Source organism: Cucurbita moschata, unplaced genomic scaffold, assembly GCF_002738365.1.
Source record: "Cucurbita moschata cultivar Rifu unplaced genomic scaffold, Cmos_1.0 Cmo_Scf00005, whole genome shotgun sequence".
In the NCBI taxonomy this organism is placed as follows: Eukaryota; Viridiplantae; Streptophyta; class Magnoliopsida; order Cucurbitales; family Cucurbitaceae; genus Cucurbita; species Cucurbita moschata.
Genome location: NW_019268521.1, coordinates 481,659 through 502,817, shown reverse-complemented (window position 1 = coordinate 502,817; position 21,159 = coordinate 481,659). Strand labels below are relative to the sequence as shown.

At 37.1% G+C, this 21,159-nt stretch overlaps 2 protein-coding genes across 7 annotated transcripts in view; one reads left to right on the top strand and one right to left on the bottom strand.

The window, feature by feature from the left end:
* The window catches only part of LOC111442632 (protein GIGANTEA-like), a 34,634-nt gene that overhangs the window by 13,021 nt on the left and 454 nt on the right, over positions 1–21,159 (bottom strand). For 3 of the 6 annotated variants that reach the window (XM_023080077.1, XM_023080080.1, XM_023080078.1), the window contains exons 2-6: positions 20,708–21,133; positions 9,235–9,306; positions 8,964–9,018; positions 8,734–8,876; positions 4,887–5,158 (exon numbers count right to left, since the gene is read on the bottom strand). In XM_023080077.1, coding sequence (XP_022935845.1) covers positions 4,887–5,158; positions 8,734–8,876; positions 8,964–9,018; positions 9,235–9,306; positions 20,708–20,794 — 629 coding nt within the window. In that variant the 5' untranslated portion in view covers positions 20,795–21,133. Of the gene's footprint in view, positions 1–4,886; positions 5,159–8,733; positions 8,877–8,963; positions 9,069–9,234; positions 9,307–20,707; positions 21,134–21,159 lie in introns of those variants that run through there. The other 3 variants (XM_023080079.1, XM_023080081.1, XM_023080082.1) reach the window with 3 other exon arrangements.
* Positions 18,293–19,181, top strand: LOC111442634. The gene has a single exon (XM_023080084.1). It carries the CDS (start codon positions 18,511–18,513, stop codon positions 18,928–18,930), a length of 420 nt encoding a protein of 139 aa, XP_022935852.1. The 5' UTR covers positions 18,293–18,510; the 3' UTR covers positions 18,931–19,181.

Sequence of the window (21,159 nt, the reverse complement as noted above, 5' to 3'; positions counted from 1 at the left end):
CATTGCCTTTATTCATGTCCACAACATTTAGAGAGGTAAATTTGATCCAAGAGCAATAAAATGTGTCTTTTTAGGATACTCTTCAACCACAAGGGGTACAAACATTACAACCCTACATCTAGGAAGTCTACACTTCAATTGATGTGACATTTACCGAGAATAAACCATTCTTCTCTAAGCTCTCTCTTCAGAGGGAGAACATAGAGATTGAAGAGGGTCCTTGGGAAACTATTGAACCCCTAGACATCTTGTCCAAGGATTAGCCTTAAGTTCAAAGTTATTTGTGTAATTCATGAGTTAGCATCCAAGAATGAATGATATCTATTACTCAGCTTGAGGGAGAGTGTCGAAGAATATTTGTATAATCCAATTAAATAAGGGAAGTAGTTAACCTCCTTAATTTATCTGGTTGGATTCATTTAGATTGACCGTTATCTAGTATCTACGGTGATTATTTAGATTTATTCACCTAGTATCCAAGTCGAGAATAAATGATATCTATTACTCAGCTTGAGGGGGAGTGTTGAAAAATATTTCTGTAATCCCATTAAATAAAGGAAGTGGTTAACCTCCTTAATTTATCTTGTCAGATTCATTTAAATGTATTGTTATCTAGTATCTAGGGTTATTATTTAGATTTAATTGCCTAGAATCCAAGTTATTATTTAGATTTAGTTACCTAGTACCTAGGGATTTATTTAGATTTAATGTTACTAGTATCTAAGATTTAGTTAATCTTTTTCCCTTGTAAAAGAGACATGTAATTATTTGAAAATTAATAAGAAAAAACAGGAAGTTAATTTAGACTTACAACACATACTAAATAACTAGCATACAAAACCAATCATTGAGTCCATGCTTGCTACTGATTCTAAAATGAGTTCACCCCTACTACCCAGAGTTACCAATTGAACCATACATTCTGTTGGAAGTCCCACATCGGCTAATTTAGGGAATGATCATGGGTTTATAATCAAGAAATACTATCTCCATTGGTATGAGGCTTTTTGGGGAAGCCCAAAGCAAAGCCATGAGAGCTTATGCTCAAAGTGGACAATATCATACCATTGTGGAGATCGGTGATTTCTAACTTGGTATTAGAGGTATTAGAGTCATGCCCTAAACTTAGCCATGTCAATAGAATCCTCAAATGTCGAACAAAAGTACCGTGAGCCTCGAAGGCATAGTAAAAAATGACTAAGACTCCAAAAGAAAAAGGAGTCGAGCCTCGATTAAGGGGAGACGTACTTTGTTCGAGGGGAGGTGTTGGAAGTTCCACGTCGGCTAATTTAGGGAATGATCATGGGTTTATAATCAAGGAATACTATCTCCATTGGTATGAGACCTTTTGGGGAAGCCCAAAGCAAACCCATGAGAGCTTATGCTCAAAGTGGACAATATCATACCATTGTGGAGATCGGTGATTCCTAACACGTTCCACCTCCATTGTCGGATTCGTTGTTCTCTCAGGTATAGGCTAGAAGGAAAGTTATCTCAAAGCTATTATAAGTCCAAACATCAGACTCTACTCAAATTGAGGATGTAACACAAACATCAATAGATGATAGACCCATAGCTCTCTGAAAATCCAGTAGAGAATGCACAAAACGACCCTTACACCCCCTATCAAACTATATCTCTCTTGAATGACTATCCCCACCGCAGAGTTTCGTTGTGAGTCTACATTCAATTGCTACATAACACAGTTTCTGAAACTTTATGCAAGAGAGAATGTCAAGATGTTATGAGAGAAGAAATGCATGCTTTAGCAAATAATATGTGGGAAGTTGTGGATAGGCCAAAGAAATAAAGATATAGTTGGGTGTAGGTGTTTTTCATTGTAAGATACAAGGTTGATGGAACATTGGCGAGGCATAGCGCAAGGCTAATGGCGGATACACTCAAACTTATGGGATAGATTATCAAGAGACATTTTCCTCTGTTGCGAAGATGAACACCATAATATAGTTATCCTTGGCTACCAATTTAAATTGACAGCTTTCACGGTATGATGCAAAGAAGGCATTTCTTCACAGCAATCCAGATGAGCATTCCTCTAGGATTTGAAAGCTCAAGAGGTAAAGTATGCAAATTGAGAAAGGCCGTGTATGGACTAAAACAATCATCACAGGTATGGTTTGGAAGATTCACAAAGATAATAAAAAACTGTGGATATAAGCAAAGTCAAGGAGATCACTCTCTTTACTAAGCATTCAGAATCAAGGAGAGTTATAGTGCTTCTAGTGTATGTAGATGGCATCATAGTCACCGGAGATAATGAAGAAGAGAATTGATGAAGAAATTTGAGATCAAAGAACTTGGAAGGCTATAGTACTTCCTCGATATTTAAGTAGCGTACTCAACTCAGGGGTATCTTCATATCACAATAGAAATATGTGATGGATTTATGGATGGAAACAAGAAAAAGTAAATGAAAGCCTACAACAGCGCCAATAGATCCACATCAGAAATTGGAAGCTTACACTAACGCAAACTATGCTGGATCAATATTAGACAGAAGATTTACTAAGGGGTATTGTACTTTTCTTGGAGGTAATTTGGTAACATGGAGAAGCAAAAAGAAAAAATGCAGTGGCTAGATCATCTACGAATCAGAATTCTAAGCTGTTGCATGAGGGTTATGTGAACTCTTATGGTCTAATCCTTGATGACTTACAAATTAAGGCAGAAGATTCAATAAAGTTGTATTGTGATAACAAATCAGCTATCAATATTGCACATAATCCTATCCAACATGATAGGACAAATCACATTGAAATTGATCAAAATTTTATTAAGGAGAAATTAGAGAAGGAAATAGTATGCATTAGGCTTTGTGCCTTCACAACCTTAATTAGCAGATATACTAACAAAATGGCTTCACAATTCAATGTTTCCTGAGTTAGTATCCAAGTTGATATCTATTCCTCATCATGAGTTAGTATCCAAGTTGATATCTATTCCTAATCTTGAGAAGGGAGGTTGAAAAATTAATCTTGATTTAAGGAATATCTGTGTGTTCCTAGTCTTAAATGAGGAGATATTTGTGTAATCTCATTAAATAAAGTTAGTAGTCGACCTCTCTAATTTATTTGTATTATTTGTATTGTTGCATAGTATCTTATAATTTAGTTAGATTTATTATAAAATGCACATCTATCTCTCTAAAAATTAATATAAAAACAAGCAAGATAATTTACTCATGAAACACTGAACACTAACAAGCAGACATAAGAAAGGGGAAAATGGGTCTCCTTGTCTTAATGCACGGTCGACTAAATTCTTCCACGAGGCCGAACATTTATGAATACTGAGAATTTGGGGTTTCAAACACAACCCTCAAGCCACTTAATCCATTTACTGTCAAATGTTTTGGATCGAAGCACCTCATCCAAAAAAATCCAATCAACACAATCAAAGGCCTTTGCAATGTCAAGCTTTCATAACCACCCTCTTTTCTTTTTGTGGCATAGAGTTAAATGAGTGATAATCAGTCTGCTAAAGCTCTCGGAAAAAAAAAAAAAATACATATAACCAAATTAAGGATGTTCCTGCCCAACAGCAAGCTACAAACATATTGACAAAGGCATTGCATCGAACAAACCTACGTGAGGGGAGGGTAGAAAATCACGCTATAAATTAAAGTTTTCATTTTTCCCTTGTGTAGCAAGAATTTCACTTTAATTTTTTAGAGTTAGGCTAACTACTATAATTGTTGATCCTAGAGATCTGAGATCCTCCTAGTATAAAATTCTCTTTTTCACTCAATGAAATGTAACCTAAATTGCTTGCATACTTAGCTTAAAAATCTGTTTATCACAGTCCCACAATCCCCTAGTTATCTTGTATAGAATCACATACATTTGGGTAACCTGCTGAAGGTAGCATACGCAGTTCAAGAACGGAAAGGAAGACTTTGTTCACTATTGTAGGGAGAACAAATAAATGGAAAACATCTAATCCAGGAACAAGGGAGCAGCCACTGAGTTTAAGATGAACATTGACCTTCCCTCATTTCATGGAAAAATGAATTTAGAGGCATTTTTTTTAATTGGATCAAGAATATCAAAAATACTTTTGATCACATGAATACACATGAGAACAAGAAAGCTAAACTAGTAGCACTAAAGTTGAGCGGCAAGAAAGTTAAACTAGTTGCACTAAAGTTTAGAGAGGGGCTTCATCTTGGTGCAATTAGCTTCAAGTTAATTGAAGAAAAGCGGGAAAGAGACCGATGGAAAATTCCAAGAATACTTCGATTAATGAATGATCGGCAAAATTCTACTAACTCTGAACAACTATTACACAAACCAATAATGATGCCAAGCAATGTTGCCAAGTAAATGGTTATGTTGCTAGTCATGTTAAATCACCAATCAACCTAGTATCAATGCAGAAAGTCCAATGATTTCCACTATTCAATTTACCATAAACGATCTCCTTATACTTCCGGGTTCACCAGTGATTTAACAAATTACGTGGAGAAATTCCATTGTTTAAGTACTCATATCAATCTAGCAGAAAATGAGAACAACAAAATTCCAAGATTTGTTGATGGCTATTGGAAGGATATGCAACTTGCAAGACAAATTGGATCTTCAACTCATATGTTCTCTCTCTTATGCCATTACTTTGACAACAAAAATTTAGCAAAGGCTACTGTATCCTTTTGATGTCTTCTGTCCAAGCACTTTTTTGATAAAAAGTATTGTATAATTTGGAAGGATTGAGGTTTTTCTCTATTATTCTCCTATGGAAGTAGCTTCTGAACTTTTTTATTTCAGTATGTATTTTTCATGCAACAATGAACTGTTTCTGTTTCAAAAAGAAATATACATATATATCATTCCAAACAGCACCTAACGCTCAACATAGCAATGCCTTACCAGCGGAAATAGTCGCTTCTGATGCCCAATGGTGCAGCAAGCAATATGTCAGTAATCCATGGGGACAAAGGTCTTATAGGTTTCCTCTCGTGTTGCAGAGGCACTTGAACAAATTCCCCATCATTGGTGTCACGAGTTGTAGCAACGCAGCCACTATTGCTTCTTTCTGTTTCACCATTCTTTTGTTCCGTCTTGTATATTGGCCGATTGTAATGAGTCAAGATCCGGAGTATCTCCCCACATGCAAGGGCCCATTGTTCAGAATAATGGTTCTGATGGGGTAAAAAGTATTCATAATGCATCTTGCCATTATTCATAACTATAGAATATATATCAGAAAATAAAGCTACCTCAAAATAAAACACAAGATGTACAGTGAATTAGTGAAACCGTTGTAGTGGTGTAGTTTTCAGGTTGTGCCTTTTAAAAAAAAATAATAATAAATAAACTTCTTTAAGCTGTTAATTTGGTTAGCTATCATCGATTGTTTTCTTGGTTTTTTATTTTATTATTATTTGGCTGTTTGCTTAGTTTGTTATTTGGTCAGTGTGGCTACCCTCTATATCGGAGCCTTATTTGTTACAAAAAGCAGTTTTTTCTTGATAAAGAAATTTTCCAGCAAGGTGATTGCATCAGTTTTGGTATCAGACTACTTTCTAAGAAAGGACCTAATGGTGGGAAAGACAAATCCCACCTTATCCATTGGTGGAGCAACCCCTGTCCCATCCCACGAACATTGACCAACCGTGCGATGATTCCATGGAAGAAATGAAATGGAATATACATGATATCCACCAGCTTATGAACTTCATGGCACGGCGTTTAGAAATTTTAACATCATCAAAGAAGACGAGAAATCTCTAAACCCAACATATCAAGATCAAACAAAAATTGAAGCGGCCCGCACACTTAACAAAATACCAGTGGAAAAAATGATTACAAGATGAAATAGACTTAACCGCGTTTAATGGAAAGCTTGACCTTGAAACATTTATTGATTGCAACCCATGTATTACTTGATCAATGCCATATCTTTATCCTACATAGTGGAGGTACGGCAAAGAAAAAAAAATTCAAGAATGCTAATCTTGGCAACAAAAGAACCACGTGGGAGAGAGGTAGCTCTTAAATTTTGATTGGTGGTGAAACACAAAGAACCTCAACTGAAGTGAACTCACAAAGCTCTTCCATTATCAAGCCTAAAGATTATCAAAATCAAAAGCTTAACATTATGGGAGGTGACCTTACTGCCAATAAAAGATCAGGGAACATTTACAATCACCTACAACAAGGTAGATTTAGCTAAAGGGCTATGATATTGTCACCATGAACCCAATACTTCGTGACATAAGGTTATTGTGAGTAAATATGGTCTGTCCCCTTTTAAATGAACCCTAAATGGGGACAGTGGCACTTCTAGGTCTCCTTGAAGAGGCATTGTAGGAGAGCTTCTTTTCACGTCACAGTTTTGTTTATTGCTTGGTTGGGATGGGAGGGATACAATTTTTCTGGGAAGACTGGTGATAGGAGATAGTCACCTCTACTTTTGTTTTCCTCATTTATACCATTATCTTCGATGAAAATTTCTCAGTGGCTGACGTTCTAGCTCAGCCAGCCCCCACATTGAGGTTCGGTCGTTTTTTGTCTGAAAGAAATACATGGGTATTGTTTCTCTCTTTTCTTTGTTAGGGTAGTTTATTTTCTCTTTCTGGGATAGGGACTTTTGCTTATAAGAGCCCTCATAAACCCCCGTAGATATGAAACCCCTAGATCACAAATGCTAAAACTCCCAAGCAAGTTAAGTTCATTCCAAATGGTTGGAACTCTTGTGAATTCGATCTAGCAACATTATTGAAGAATATGACATTTAGATCTAAAATATCCAAGAACCTCAAAATGATAAGGAATCATCCCCAAGGGAAAGTAACATATTTCTCAAAGACAAGAAATCTTCTTTGAGATTCGAATCACTCCACAAGCAAAATTAATCATGTCAAGCTTGAATGATTGGTTAGTGGCACTTCCAGGTCTCCTTGGAGAGGCATTCTAGGAGAGCTTCTTTTCATGTCGCAGCTTGTTCATTGCTTGGTTGGAGATGGAGCTTGTTCATTGCTTGGTTGGAGACAGAGCTTGTTCATTGCTTGGATGAAGACTGGTGATGGGGGATAGTCACCTATGCTCTTATTTTCCTCATTTAAACCATTTATCTTCGATGAAGAATGTCCAGGTGGCTAACGTCTAGCTCAGCCAACCCCCACACTGAGGTGGTTCGTTGTCTGAAAGGAAAACATGGGATATTGTTGCTCTTTTTTCTTTGTTGGAAAAATTTATGTATTCTTCTAGGATAAGGACTTTTGCTTATGGTGCCTGATATGAAAACTCTAGCCAATTGGATCTAAGAACCCTCATAAACTCTCATAGATATGAAACCCCTAGATCACACATGTTAAAACTCCAAAGGCAAGTTGATTTCATTCCAAATGATCGGAACTCTTAAGAATTCGATCTAACAATCTTATTGAAGAATATGACCTTTAGAACTAAAATGTCCAAGAACCTCAAAATGATAAGGAACTACCTCAAAGGAAAATAACATCCATATTACCTTGTTGATCAAATATCTCAATGCAAGAAAACTTCTTTGAGATTGGAATCACTCTAAAAGTAAGACGGATCATGTTAAGCTTGAATGATTCCAAGCATGCAACCTAAACTACATAAAGTTGCAAAGAAACTTAGCCCTTGGCTAAAAGAAAGCACAAATACTCTTTTACTACATTTTCCAAGTCCATTTTACAAAGACAATGTACATGGCTTTATATAGCCTCAAAATAAAACCTTTGACCATTCATGAAGCATTTCAAGAGCGGTAACCTTCATTGTTTAAGACCCTAATTAGTTACTATGTAAATGTAATCTTAAAGTAAATAAAAAATCTTAAAATACATTAATAAAACACAATAACTCTAAATTATCATCCACCTAAATTCTGTGAACATCTCAGAATAAATGAAACTTGATTTTCTTTAATGTGGCATTAATTGAAACTTAAGCTTATCTTGTGGTGATTTGAACAATATTTTTCACATCTTCCTTGAAGTTCATATTGCATGATTGAGATGACTTGGATCATATCAGTGTCCCAGCCCTTGGGATGGTTTTTCGTGTAAATCCATCTTTCTTTGTCTACTCAATTGCTCTCCCTTGTGTGACTTGGTGTTCGCCTCGATGTGGAGGACAAAAATCTCCAAGAAAGTCAAGTTTTTTGTTGGGAAAATTCTTCACGGAAAGGTTAATACTTAGGATAGGGTGTTGGGGGAAGATTGCTAATTTGATGGGGTCATGGTGCTGTATTATTTGCAAGAGAGCAACAAAGAACCTCGATCATATGCTTTGGAGTTGTGATTTTGATTATACCATGTGAACTTGCTTCTTTGATTTTGGTTTTGATCTGGCTAGACATGGCTACTAAGAGATGATAGAGGAATTCCTTCTTAATCCTCTCTTTAGGAAAACGGGAAAGTTTTTGTGGGGACATTCCGGTGAGAGGAAAAAGAGAGGGATGGAAAGTTTTTTATGGCAACCTTGATTATTGTGTTCTTTGAATTCTTTTTTTAAAAAAATTTATCCAAATCATCAGACATCACCAAAACCTTCCTTCTATTTAGTTTTTAGGTTTTTGTTGTTTGCTTAATGAAAAAAAAAAAAGAAAAAAAAAAGCAGTTTTTCCCCAATAAAGAATTTTTCCAGCAAGCTGATTGCATCATGAATTCATCTCATTTATTAAAAGAAATTTGGTTTCTCAAAAAAAATTGAAGTTCAAAATACATTCAATCTGAAATTGTACCTCTGTTCCCGGGCAGAATAAGGATATGAAAGAGGCAAATGGAGGGTCATTTCTGTTATATTCCAGGGTGCCATCAATTATACAAGAAATGATTGGAAGAATAATAGCATGCCCATGCTCGGGATGATGAAACACAAACACAGCTGGAAATAGACATATGAGATAGATTACTCATCAAGAGATGATAACATCATTAAAGATTGAAGTGTCATGAATTGAAGAGTTCATACCTAAAACATCATCGAAGAGGCGCTTTTCCTTTGATTGGAAACGGCTCCGAATCAGCTGTTCATTGAATAACTGAGTATGCATATATCAACTACTAAAGCCTTGTACTAAAAAAAAAATAAGAAAAAAGTTTCAAGGCTCTCAAATATCTTCTTTTTGCTAGCATACAAGTAAAACAATTCCCCTAATGAATCAAATGATAGAAATAATTTGAGTAATATCTCTTTCTAATTTGGGAACAATAGAATTTCTGCTCAATAACACATTGCATACCTCAGCAATGTCCTCTGAGAATCGTTCTGATGTAAACTGACCCAAGTACTCAACATATGCAGAACACTGAGCCTGTAAATAGAAAGAGCAAGTGCACTAAGAAACAAACAAATGTATCGTATCTCAAGCATCGACAATTTCAAACAATATTAAAAAATAGCTCAAGTAAGACCTCAAAGAAACTTCTCAGTTGAATTTGCGATTAGCCAAAACAGCTTGTGTTAACAATTATTTATTGGCTGGACAGCAGCACTTTACAAAGCCAGACCAACAAATCAGTAATTATCCTAAAATTTAGACTTCACCTTGCCATAGCAACATTTAACCAAGCCAAAAGTAATTATCAAAGAACAGCCAAGAAAAAAATACAAAGCACCAAGAAACCTCCCAAGAAATACAAGAAAGCACCCAACAAACATACTACATCAACAGCTCTTTCTTTTCGTTAATCAATTAAAGTTTTGTTTCAGGTTAATAAAAGAAAAGGTATTGTTAAATCACCAATCAACCCAAGAACTTAAGTTGATAGGTTATGATAAATTTAATTGAATCAATACTTCAATAGGTTTATTGAAGCAAATGTTGTATGTTCTTCATTCTCTTGTTTTAAACTTACATTTGCAATAAATTAGGTTATGGTTGTAATTCAACATGTACGCAAGTCCATTCTGAGGTAGTTGCTGCTAAAAATATGATAATCTCATTACACAATTAATTTTTGTTTGGGTCAGTAGAAAAGGCAGATGCGGATAATTGGTCACAAAAACATACATGGAGACAGTTTGAGGAAGCGTAACTAGTAGAGTGCGTGGACAGGAGATAACAGAATATTGTGGACAAGTTATTTAACGCAACTAGAAGGTGATAACAAGATAAATATGAAGCTAGTGTTTGACAAACTAAGGCAAAATCAGTTATATATCAAGAAAGAGAAATGTGCCTCCGCACAAACATGCATCACCTTCCTCGGGCACACCATCAGGTGTGGACAAATCAACATGGATAGCGATAAGATAAAAGCTATCAAGGATTGAAAAATCCCCACTTCGGTGTCCGATGTACAATCCTCTCTAGGATTAGCAAACTACTCTAGGCAATTCGTCAAAGGGTTTTCATGACGAGCCGCCCCATTAACAAAACTCCTGAAGAAAGATCACCTTGGTCATGGTCAAATGAATGTCAAAAGGCCTTCGAAGATCTGAGGGCAACCATGACGAGGGGCCCTGCCCTCGGCTTGGTAGACGTCTTTAAACCTTTTGAAATAGAGAGATGCATCCGACTTTGCTCTTGGGGGAGTCCTTATTCAGGAAGGCCACCTTATTGCCTATGAAAGTCAGAAGCTCAATGATGCAGAGAAGAGATATATTGTCTCCGAAAAGGAAATAAACGTCGTCGTCCATTGCCTTAGAGTCTAAAGAAAATATCTTTCAGGATCTCACTTCGTGGTGAAGATAGATAACAGTGTCATTTGTCACTTCTTTGACCAATCAAAGTTGACGGCAAAACAAGCTCGGTGGCAAGAATCATTAGCTGAGTTCGACTTTAGGTTTCGAACATAAACAGGAAAGAGTAATCAAGCAGTCAACGCGCTGAGTCGGAAGGGGGAACATGCGGCCCTATGCATATTAGCCCCATATTCATAAGGGAACACTTGTATAAAGACCCTTCGGCCAAAACTGTTGTTGATCTAGCCAAAGCCGAGAAGACTAGACAGTTTTGTGTCGAGGGAGACCTTCTACTGACAAAGGAAATATATTATATGTCCCAAGCACGGGAGAACTAAGGAAGAAGCTCATCTAGGAATGTCACGATACTTTATGGGTCGAACACCTACGGTGGCAACGAGCTTATGCCTTGGTCAAGAAATGGTACTTTTGGTCAAACATGCGTGATGACAGAATGCAGTATACAAAGACGTGCTAAGATAAAGTTGAGAAGGCCAAGGTCTCGAAACTCCTTGAATCCACAAGACATTGGGAAAGTGCCATTGGACTTCATAACACACCTCCCAAAAGTAGGCAAATAAGAATCCACCTTGATTATCATAGATAGGTTCTCGGAATACGCCAGGTTCGTTTCCACCCCCAAAATATGCTCGGATGAGTTAACAACCCAACTGTTCTTCAAACATATCGTGAAGTCGTGGAGTATTTCATCGAGCATCGTCAGTGACAGAAACAGTAGATTAATTGAAACATATTGGACCGAGTTATTCACATTCCTGAGGACGAATTTAAATGTCTCCTCCCAAAAGTAGGCAAATAAGAATCCACCTTGATTATCATAGATCGGTTCTCGGAATACGCCAGGTTCGTTTCCACCCCCAAAATATGCTCGAATGAGTTAACAACCCAACTGTTCTTCAAACATATCGTGAAGTCGTGGAGTATTTCATCGAGCATCATCAGTGACAGAAACGGTAGATTAATTGAAACATATTGGACCGAGTTATTCACATTCCTGAGGACGAATTTAAATGTCTCCTCGAGCTACCACCTCCAAACCGACGGACAGACATAGTGTTTCAACTGCTTGCTCGAAAAATACTTGCGTAACTTTGTCGACGCTCGTCAAAAAAATTGGGTACAACGGCTAGATATGACTCAATTCTGTCTCAATTGCCAAACGAGTTCGTCTACCAGCCCCTATGAAATTATAACTGGACGACAACCAGCCTTGCCCCATATTATTGATCGTTCATATGCAAGAAAGAACCCTTGAGCCCAAAACTTCACAAGAGAATGGAAGCAAACAACAGATAGAGCCCGAGGTTATCTGGAGAAAGCTTCCAAACACATGAAGAAGTGGGCGGACAGGAAGCATTGCCCCCTCCAATTTTAAGTAGGAGATCAAGTCCTTATCAAATTGAGGCTTGAACAAATCAGATTCCGCAATCGAAAGGACCAGAGACTTGTTAGAAAATACGAAGGATCGGTCGAGGTTCTCAAAAAATATTGGGGCTACATCTTACAGAGTAGCATTGCCCACATGGATGAAATTCACCCAATAATTCATGTGAGTAACCTTAAAGCCTTACCATCCCGATCCAAGTGACGACAATCAAAATGCCATCATCAGACTTGGTATTGGTCTGAAATAGGACACCAAGGAAGTAGAAGCAATTCTAGACGACAAAGTTAGGAAAGTAGGAAAACCTATACGGAGGATTCGAGAATTCCTAGTCAAATGGAAGAACCTCCCTACAGAAGAAACAAGATGAGAATGCGCCGAAGACCTAGCCTCTGCCGCAATCCACATCGCCGAGTTCGAAAATAGTCGGTTGACAGGGACATCAACCAATTAGGTGGGGGAGGATGTCACAGTCATGCTCGTTCAGAGCATATTTCCATGGCCACATGCCCATGCCACGCCGAACTCTTTATTTAATTTCATGTTGTATTGCCTTACTATAGTATTTTTTGTTTGTATGACTGTTCGATGAAATCATATCTACGCCTGCCAGACCTGAATCGCCTCAAAATGTGCTACAGGGGGATGCGACAAGCCATGAATTCTTCTTACCCAGATTTATATGTTATCTAAGTCATTGTGTTACCTTTCTCCCTTATAGCCTATAACATTGTTTTCAAAACCTTCTTTTAATCTTGCTTTCAAACTCTCTTTCGATAAATCTCTCCACCCCGTTTTCTAAAACCTTCTTCTCAAAACCGGTTAGAGGCTTGAGCATACGTTACCCAACCGTAGGCAACATGAATTTGAATTGACTTGACTCACTCGATGTTGGGAGTGAGTGCCACACAATCATAAAGTCTGCTGCCAAGAAAAGTGTGATTGTGACACAAGGCTTGCAACTATCCCGTTCAAAAGGAGTTTGTAGCCATTTTATCCATCTCATCAGTGACCCCTTTAAGAGCTTTGAAAATCGAAAATTAGTATACTTGAAGTCTATTAATCACCCCAATTGGACAAGAGTCAAACGACCACCTTCTGAAAGAATTAACTTCTCCACTTGTCCAAACGATTAGCAAATTTTTCAGTTATCTACCCCCACTGTACCACGACAATGCCTTGTCATCAAAACTTACCACGCCAATAATGAGTTTTCCAGCTTCCATAAACGGTTGAATCTTAAAAACCACTCAATCGTAAATAGTTTGAAGTCAAGCTCCTCTCCAACGAACAAGGATTTCACAACCTAAATTTGTTGCACTACTCTACCCTACATCTTTCGTTCGTTGGGACGATTCTCCTTCCTCAAGAATCTTAAAGACCATCAACGCATTGCTCTCCTCTTCCAACATGAGAGCCACCACTATCCATAGCTCTCCTCCTCCAATTATCTACTCCCATGGATTTCAGCCGTTAATTGCTCGAGACTCTAAATTACTCTAAATTATAATCCACCCAAAATATATAACAATGAAGCTTCATTCTTCTTCAATATGGCATGAATTGAAATATCTTTTGATAATTTCAACAACATTCCTTCACATCTTCATTGAAGTATATTGTATGATTGATGTCTCTTGGTTCATTTCACCTTTCATCACGACAATCTCTTTTGAAACCTTCCCTTCTCTCTTCTAAATATTTTTTTTACCATTTTTCTTAATCTACCATGGTTGGATGTGCTTTGATATCGCTTTGTGGGGTTTCCACCTCACAATTAACCAACAAAACTCAACAAGCAAACGCTACAAAATCAAAAGTCACAGATTATCCCCCATTGGGAGTTCCAAAACAGCACAAAAACACACCAGAACAAACAAAAGACCACAAACAACCAACTAATTTCAGAGAGCTGGGAACCTCTCCTACCAAGCCGTTCAGCCTCAAAATTCGACAATTCCTCTACCTCCTTTCTCTCCCCTATGAAAGTAGACAAACTTCCTTTTCCATACACGCACAATCTCCCTTGCCCCACCAATTGTTAGCAGCGAGATCCCCTTTTACCCCTCTTAGAGGAAGTTTGCACAATTGGAGGCCTCACACATAACCATCAACAAGCAAGATTTGGCTCCCATTGGGTACAAAAGCATGTTAAATCTATTTTAAAAAGGACTAAACTTTTCTCAATCAGCCCGTCTTTAATCATTAAATAATATAATTAGATCTAACTTTCATAACAAAGTTATTTACAAGGAAACACAACAGTTAGGCAGTTAGAAGTTATAGGTCAACACCCTTACATTTTCCATCTCAATTAGGATTTTGTTACCCATTAGGGTTTGTGAGCTTTGGAATATTTTGGGACCTTTGTTTTTCACCTTAGGTTTTGTGAGCTTAATGACCCATCTGCACCTAAACCCGCCACCAATGTCAAATGTCCACGCCGCTCAAAGTCACCACCCTCCATTTCATGTGCTGGCACTTGAGAGCGCATGGACTATCAAACCAGTGTTTTGCCGCTTGGGTTTATCTCAGTTTTTGTTTTTCAGCATATTTGTATTTAAATATGACAAAACATACTCGGTTATGAGGATATTTGGGCAAGTACCTGCAATTGTCTCGATTCAAATTCGTTTTTTGCGTTTCAGTTCTACTTTCATAATTTTTTTACGATTGAGCCCTTTTTTAGTCTCTCCGATTAGAGTGATTTGTTGGTTCTTTCTATTTTCGACTGTTTGAGTGAGTATCTTGGCCAATGATCTACTGGGGTTTGAAATTGTTTTTGTAAAAGAAGCAGATTTATTGAACACTCCATTCTTGTTAGATTTTCAGAAATCGTGTGGCCGTCTAAATTCGTTATTTTGATTACATTGTGCTTCTATATTCATCATTGATCTATAGTTGAACAGAAAATCACAATAATATCTAATATGGTTTAATTGAGGACTCCATCCATCCATGGTTCATCTAAGAAGCCATTTGCTAATTCTTTAGAGGTTGATAAATTCCAAGAATACCAGACCCTTTTCCAGCTATTCAACAAAAAATCTGTTCTTCAAGGTAAGATTCACTATCATGTTCTCTTCCCAACAAACCCTTCGCCAGCTATTGAACAAAAAAAATCTTTGGTTGTACTTGTTTTGTTAGAGATGTTTGTCATGATCTAAAAAAAATTAGACCCCAAATCTTTGAAGTGTATTTTCTAAGGCAATTGTCATGTTCAAGAAGGATACAAATTTAATTGCCCTAGTTTGAACTGGTATCTCATATCTCATATCTCGTGATGCTACTTTCTTTGAGAACAAACCACTCATCCATCTTTGTCTAATACAAGTTAGGAGGAAGATGATGATCCTTGTTACTTATACACTTGTGTCTCCCACACCCTCCTTAGATCTATCCCTTTAGAAATATGACCCTACCCATCCACCTATTACTCAAGCCTATTCTAGACAGCAACAACCTACATGTGAATGTTCTGTCCCAAAATATTCTATCACATTAGATCCAAGACCAAGTGATGAACTTCCTATTTCTCTTTGTAAGGCTATGCTCATACGTATGGGATTGATTATTTTGAAACATTTTCTCATGTAGCAAAGCCAACTTCTGTCAGGTTATTCATTTCTATTGCAACTTCTAAAGGTTGGCCTTTCCATCAATTGACATTAAAAATGCATTTCTTCATGGTGATCTTTAGGAGAAAGTATATATGAAGCAACCACCTAGGTTTGTTGCTTAGGATGAGAGTGATTTAGTTTGTTGCTTTTGCAAATTTTTGTATGGGTTGAAATAGAGTCCACGAGCATGGTTTGAAAAATCCAATCAAACACTTGATTAGTTTTGAATGGAAAAAAGCAAATTGAATCACTCTGCCTTCTACTGACGATATGTGAATAGTATTATTTTTCTTGTTGTCAAAAAAGCAAACTGAATCACTCTGCCTTCTACTGACGATCTATGAATGGTGTTATTCTACTTGTTGTATATGTTGATGATAGTATCATTATTGGAAGTGATACGAAGGTATATTATATCCCAAATCTTCCTCCAAAGTCAGTTTCATATTAAAGACTTGGGAATGTTGAAGTACTTCTTGGGAATTGAAGTACTGAGAAGCAAGAAGGGTATCTTTTTGTAACAGAGAAAATATGTGCTTGATTTGTAATATGAGACAGGAAAATTTGGAGCCAAGCCATGCAATACTCTGTTGATGCCTGGTCTAGAACTTACAAAAGATAGAGAACCATTAAAAGATCCTGAAAGATATAGAAGATTAGTTGGAAAGTTGAATTATCTTATAATTACATGGCTAGACATATCTAGCTTAGTAAGCATTGGTAGTCAATTTATGACTTCACCCATAGTGAATGATTGGGTTGTAGTATCATGATCAAGTGCTAAATCAAAGAATAGAGCTATAGTACAATCAGTATAATGTGGGTATATCAACTTTTGAATGAGTTAGGCCTTAATATTACAGTCTCAACCAAGTTGTTGTGACAACCAAGATGCCCTTTCTATTGCATTCAACTCAATATTTCATAAGTGAACTAAACATATTGAAATTGATTCTCATTTTGTTCATGAGAAAATACAAGGTTTGGTGTCTAGTGGATATGTCAAGATCAGAGAGCAATTAAGAGACATTTTCACGAATGCTTTAAATGGAGTTCAAAAAGATTACCTTTGTAAAAAATTTGAGCATGATTAGCATATATGCTCTAGCCTGAGATGGAGTGTTATAGTGTACATAGTTTAAATGGAGTTTATTAGTTTTTGTCTTTTATTGTAATTTACTATTCCTAGTTTAGGCTTTATGTACATCGAACTCTAATTTATAGAATGAGTAAGGAGTGGTATCAGTAGAGGATGTTTGCCCGATAGAAGCCCTCACAAATAACCATCAACAAACAATTGATTCCTATTGGGTACTAACTTAGGTTAAATCTATTGTCAAAGGATTAGCCTTTAAGTTAGGAGATATTTGGAGAATCTGATTAGAACCAAAATCTTAACTCAATCGGCTGCGGGTCATCTCAAGTTCAGTTCGGAGCCTTCCTAACTGTCGTCAAGTTCAATCGGAGCCTCCATTCACCGTGACCAATTTTCATTTGGATTGTGAAAAATAAAAATAAAAGAGGAGCAGCCTCAGATTTGTATATTCTGACAACAAACTACCTCATATCTACCAGCATATACAAAGCCATCACCGCAATAATATTTAGCCTTCCATCACTGCAATAGTTCCTCAAGCATTTATATGTCTTTTTTTTTTTCCACTTCATCAATAGCCCAGCCGCAATATCCAATAGCCACTACTTTCAAACCCTGCTTTCAAATCCAATAGCCCAAACGCAATATCCAATAGCCACCTCTGCTTTAAAATCCTCTATTTTGAAATCCTAAGTCACTCACCTCTGCTTTCAAATCCTAAGCCACTCACCTCTGTTTTTTCAAATCCTATTGTCTTGAAATCTTAACCCACTGTGGCTTTTCGCTTCAGTTTCCAAACCCACTATTTTTCAAATCCTAAGCCCAATATTAAACTTAAACTCTTCAAAAGTCCATGGTCACTGTTCCATCCTAAGCCCTTTTCCATCCCTTCAACCATCGCCATTCCACAAGCCCGCCGCTTTCGAGCACAAAAGGATGTTTGTGTAGGTGACTTGGATAACTCGTGTTTCAGACTAACTCTTGTTTCAATCATCATCACAAGTCATCAAAGTCCGAGATTCAAAATTGAAGTATTCAATAATGGAGGGAGTCAAGGGCGTCGAAGGAAGAAAATGAGGTGACAAAACTAAGATCTCCAAAGCTGGACTCCAATACCTGGACGGAAGAAATCATTATGTTGTAAAAGAATTGATTAATCTAGGTTTTCCATTCAATCCGTCAAAATCTCTTGGACACTGATATGTTGAGTGATCATTTTATGAAATTGGAAGAATGTGTTGAACCTCTAACTATAGCCATAAAGAAAATCTTTAAAGAAGCAAGAACGGAAGGCAGAATGAAAGGCTCAATAAATCCAAGATCAGTTTTTGGCTGCATCTCTTCCAAAGCTCCTCAGTTCAAAAGATATGAGCAACATGACAGTCATGAATTGCTTCGTGCCCTGCTTGATGAATTGTCCATTGAAGAGCTGACTTCAAGGAAGATGACGAAGTCTAAGGATGAGAGAATGTCTGGAAATCCCACTCCATTTGTTGATGAGATGTTTGGGGGGGAAATATCAAGTGCTGTATGTTACAAAAGAATGTGGCCACACAACGATGGTTTATGAACCATTTCTTGATCTTTCTCTTCCGGTTCCAGTGAAGAAACCTCTGGCCAAAAAGGTCCAACCAGTCTCTCAGGCAAAGAAGATAAAAGTGCCACCTAAGAGTAGTGGAAAGACGATTCCTAAAACTGACAAGACATCAGATGTTGTACCAGTTCAATTTGCCTCTTCCATCATCTAATAATGAGCTTTCCCTTGCATCAGAGGCCATCACCAGTAGCACAACTACCATTATGGAGAAGACTTTAAGTTCTCTGAATGTCTCATATGTTAAAGAGCCTGAAAAAGAAGTTTTGATTGAGAAGGGAGGAAAATGTGCTTCAGTTAATTTGACGTTCCTTGGACCAGAACTGACAGCCAAAAATGGTGATATTTCCCTACTCAGGATTCTAAAAATAATGAATCCTGGCCTAGCATATTCTTCAGGTTGTAATAACACCAGCAATCAAGATAAATCCATGTGTTATCTTTCCAACGATGATCCTGAAAGCAGTGAACTTGCAAAAACTAATATTGAGCCCTTGAGTTCACAAATATCTGCCGAGAACCGATCAGAGAGGTGAGGATTGTGAGATGAATTCTGATTCAACAATTGTGAATGTGAAAAGAGATGCAACAAAGAGGTTTCTCATTCACAGGGCCCCTCCTATCTTGACAATTCATATAAAGAGGTTCAGTCCTAATGTTCGGGTCATTATAGTAAATTGGATGGCCACATCAGATTCAAGGAAACAATTGATCTTAAACCATACATGATACTAGGTGTGCAGATAGGGACAAGTGTAATTATCGGTTCATCAGAGTCATGGAGCAATCTGGATCTATGAGAGGAGGCTATTATGTTGCATCCAAGGGAGGCGAGGAACGCCACTTCCTAGGAGTGAGCACAAGAGTGGTGAGAAACACCCATGAAAGATCTCCAAGAGGAGTGAGCATGAGAGAGGCGAGCAATGCTCGTGGAAGTGCTCCCAGAGGAGTGAGCACGAGAGAGGCAAGCACGAACCATGTTTATATGTGATTGCATTTTCTGACACCAACAACGGGGTCACTTATTGAGTACTTTTAAATACTCAAACCATGTTTAACATTTTTCCAGGTAAAGGTAAATACCCCACGTACAGATGATGGCGTCAGCCGAGGAAGCCATGAATCAAGTCCCGACAGATTTCCACATTAAGTTATAGTCATTATGTTAGGATAAGTCGATGAACATTTGTTTCTAATTTGTGATAAGAGATGTTTTTTTTACTTTTTTAACTATGTTATTTTATTATTAAATTTGAAATATTTATAAACATTGAAGTCCACAACAATGTTTAAAGCGAATTATTGAAACAGATTTTTTTACATACAGTAGTCATGACATGCATGTAGTAGTGGCCTTATTTAAAAAAAAAAAAAAAAAAAAAATAGAGTCAATACACAAACTCTCACAAAATTCCACACCTTCACATTTGCATCATACCTAAATATCTGTACACTTGCGTCGTACCCAAACTTTTACCATTGAGAGACTAATAGCATCAACTTCATAACAAAAGACCACCTTATAAAGTATTTCATTTGTTCTTATTGCCACCATTTCCTTTATGAAAAATACTATCTGCACCTGTAAGGTCTATCTAGTACACGTGAATAGTAAGAAGGTGGCCCCTGTACCAATCTACTCTTTAAATAAATGTAACCATTTCCAGCAAAGAAGATAATAAGCTGTTAGAAGCATGTGCAGACACTCATAAAGGAAAATTAATCATAATTAAGTCCCTCATATTGAAATTCTGAGATTAGCACACATTGTCGAAATTTCCTTATATTGAAATTCCAGCAGAAGTTCCCACATATTTATTCCTTTAGTATGCCATAGTTAGTTTTGACAGTAGCTAACTAAAAGCAGATGAATTGCTTGCTTCTCTTCTTCTTTCATTTTTTTTTTTTTTTTTTTTTCCCCGAAAGGGAGAAGAACCTCTAAAGCTAATGGAAAATCCGCTACAATTAGAAAAGCAGATAGAGTGTCAGTTCACTGTTCCACGCCCATTTGGCAACTTTGAACCATATTCTAATTCTATGAGCTATTCGAGTAAATGTCCACATAATAAGGAATTAAAAAAATTAAAACGCATCAGAAAACATTATCGTGCCTAGAAAACCATAACAAGGAAAAGATCAAGGAAAACAATGGAACATTATTCAAGAACAAGGACCCAGCAACTTCATGAAGAATGATAAATATAACTTCGGGCTTACTAATCAACTTGAACTATACTAGAAAACAATGTCATATAATGAGAGAAAGTACCATCCCAAAAATCGATCATATCTGAAACATAAAAGCCTCAGTACCTTTCTTTGCTGATCATCATCTGGGGGAGGCCAAAACAAGGAGGACAATTGAAGTCTATCGATCCATCTCTCACTCGACGTTGCCATATATTTTCAATAAATTTTCCCTTAAAGCTACCTCTTCAATTGCCAACAAATCAACTAGGCAATTGCACAAACTCCATCTTCATTTGCTACCAATCAAGAATCCAAATGTCGTAATTCAGCATCCCAAAACCACAACCAATTTCGATTAGCCACGAATTCTAAAAAAAGGCTTGAAGAAATGTATTCAATATCCAAAATCTAGCCGCAGGTCCCCTTAAGAAATTCACCAAAACCCAACCCCTTGTACCGCTATAGATTTTTCAAGTTCCAGTTCCTGAGAAGCTCCCAAGTTCACAACTCCATACTTACAATTGCCATAACAACAATAAAACCAATCCTCTGCAAGATGAAATAAAAAGAAAAAA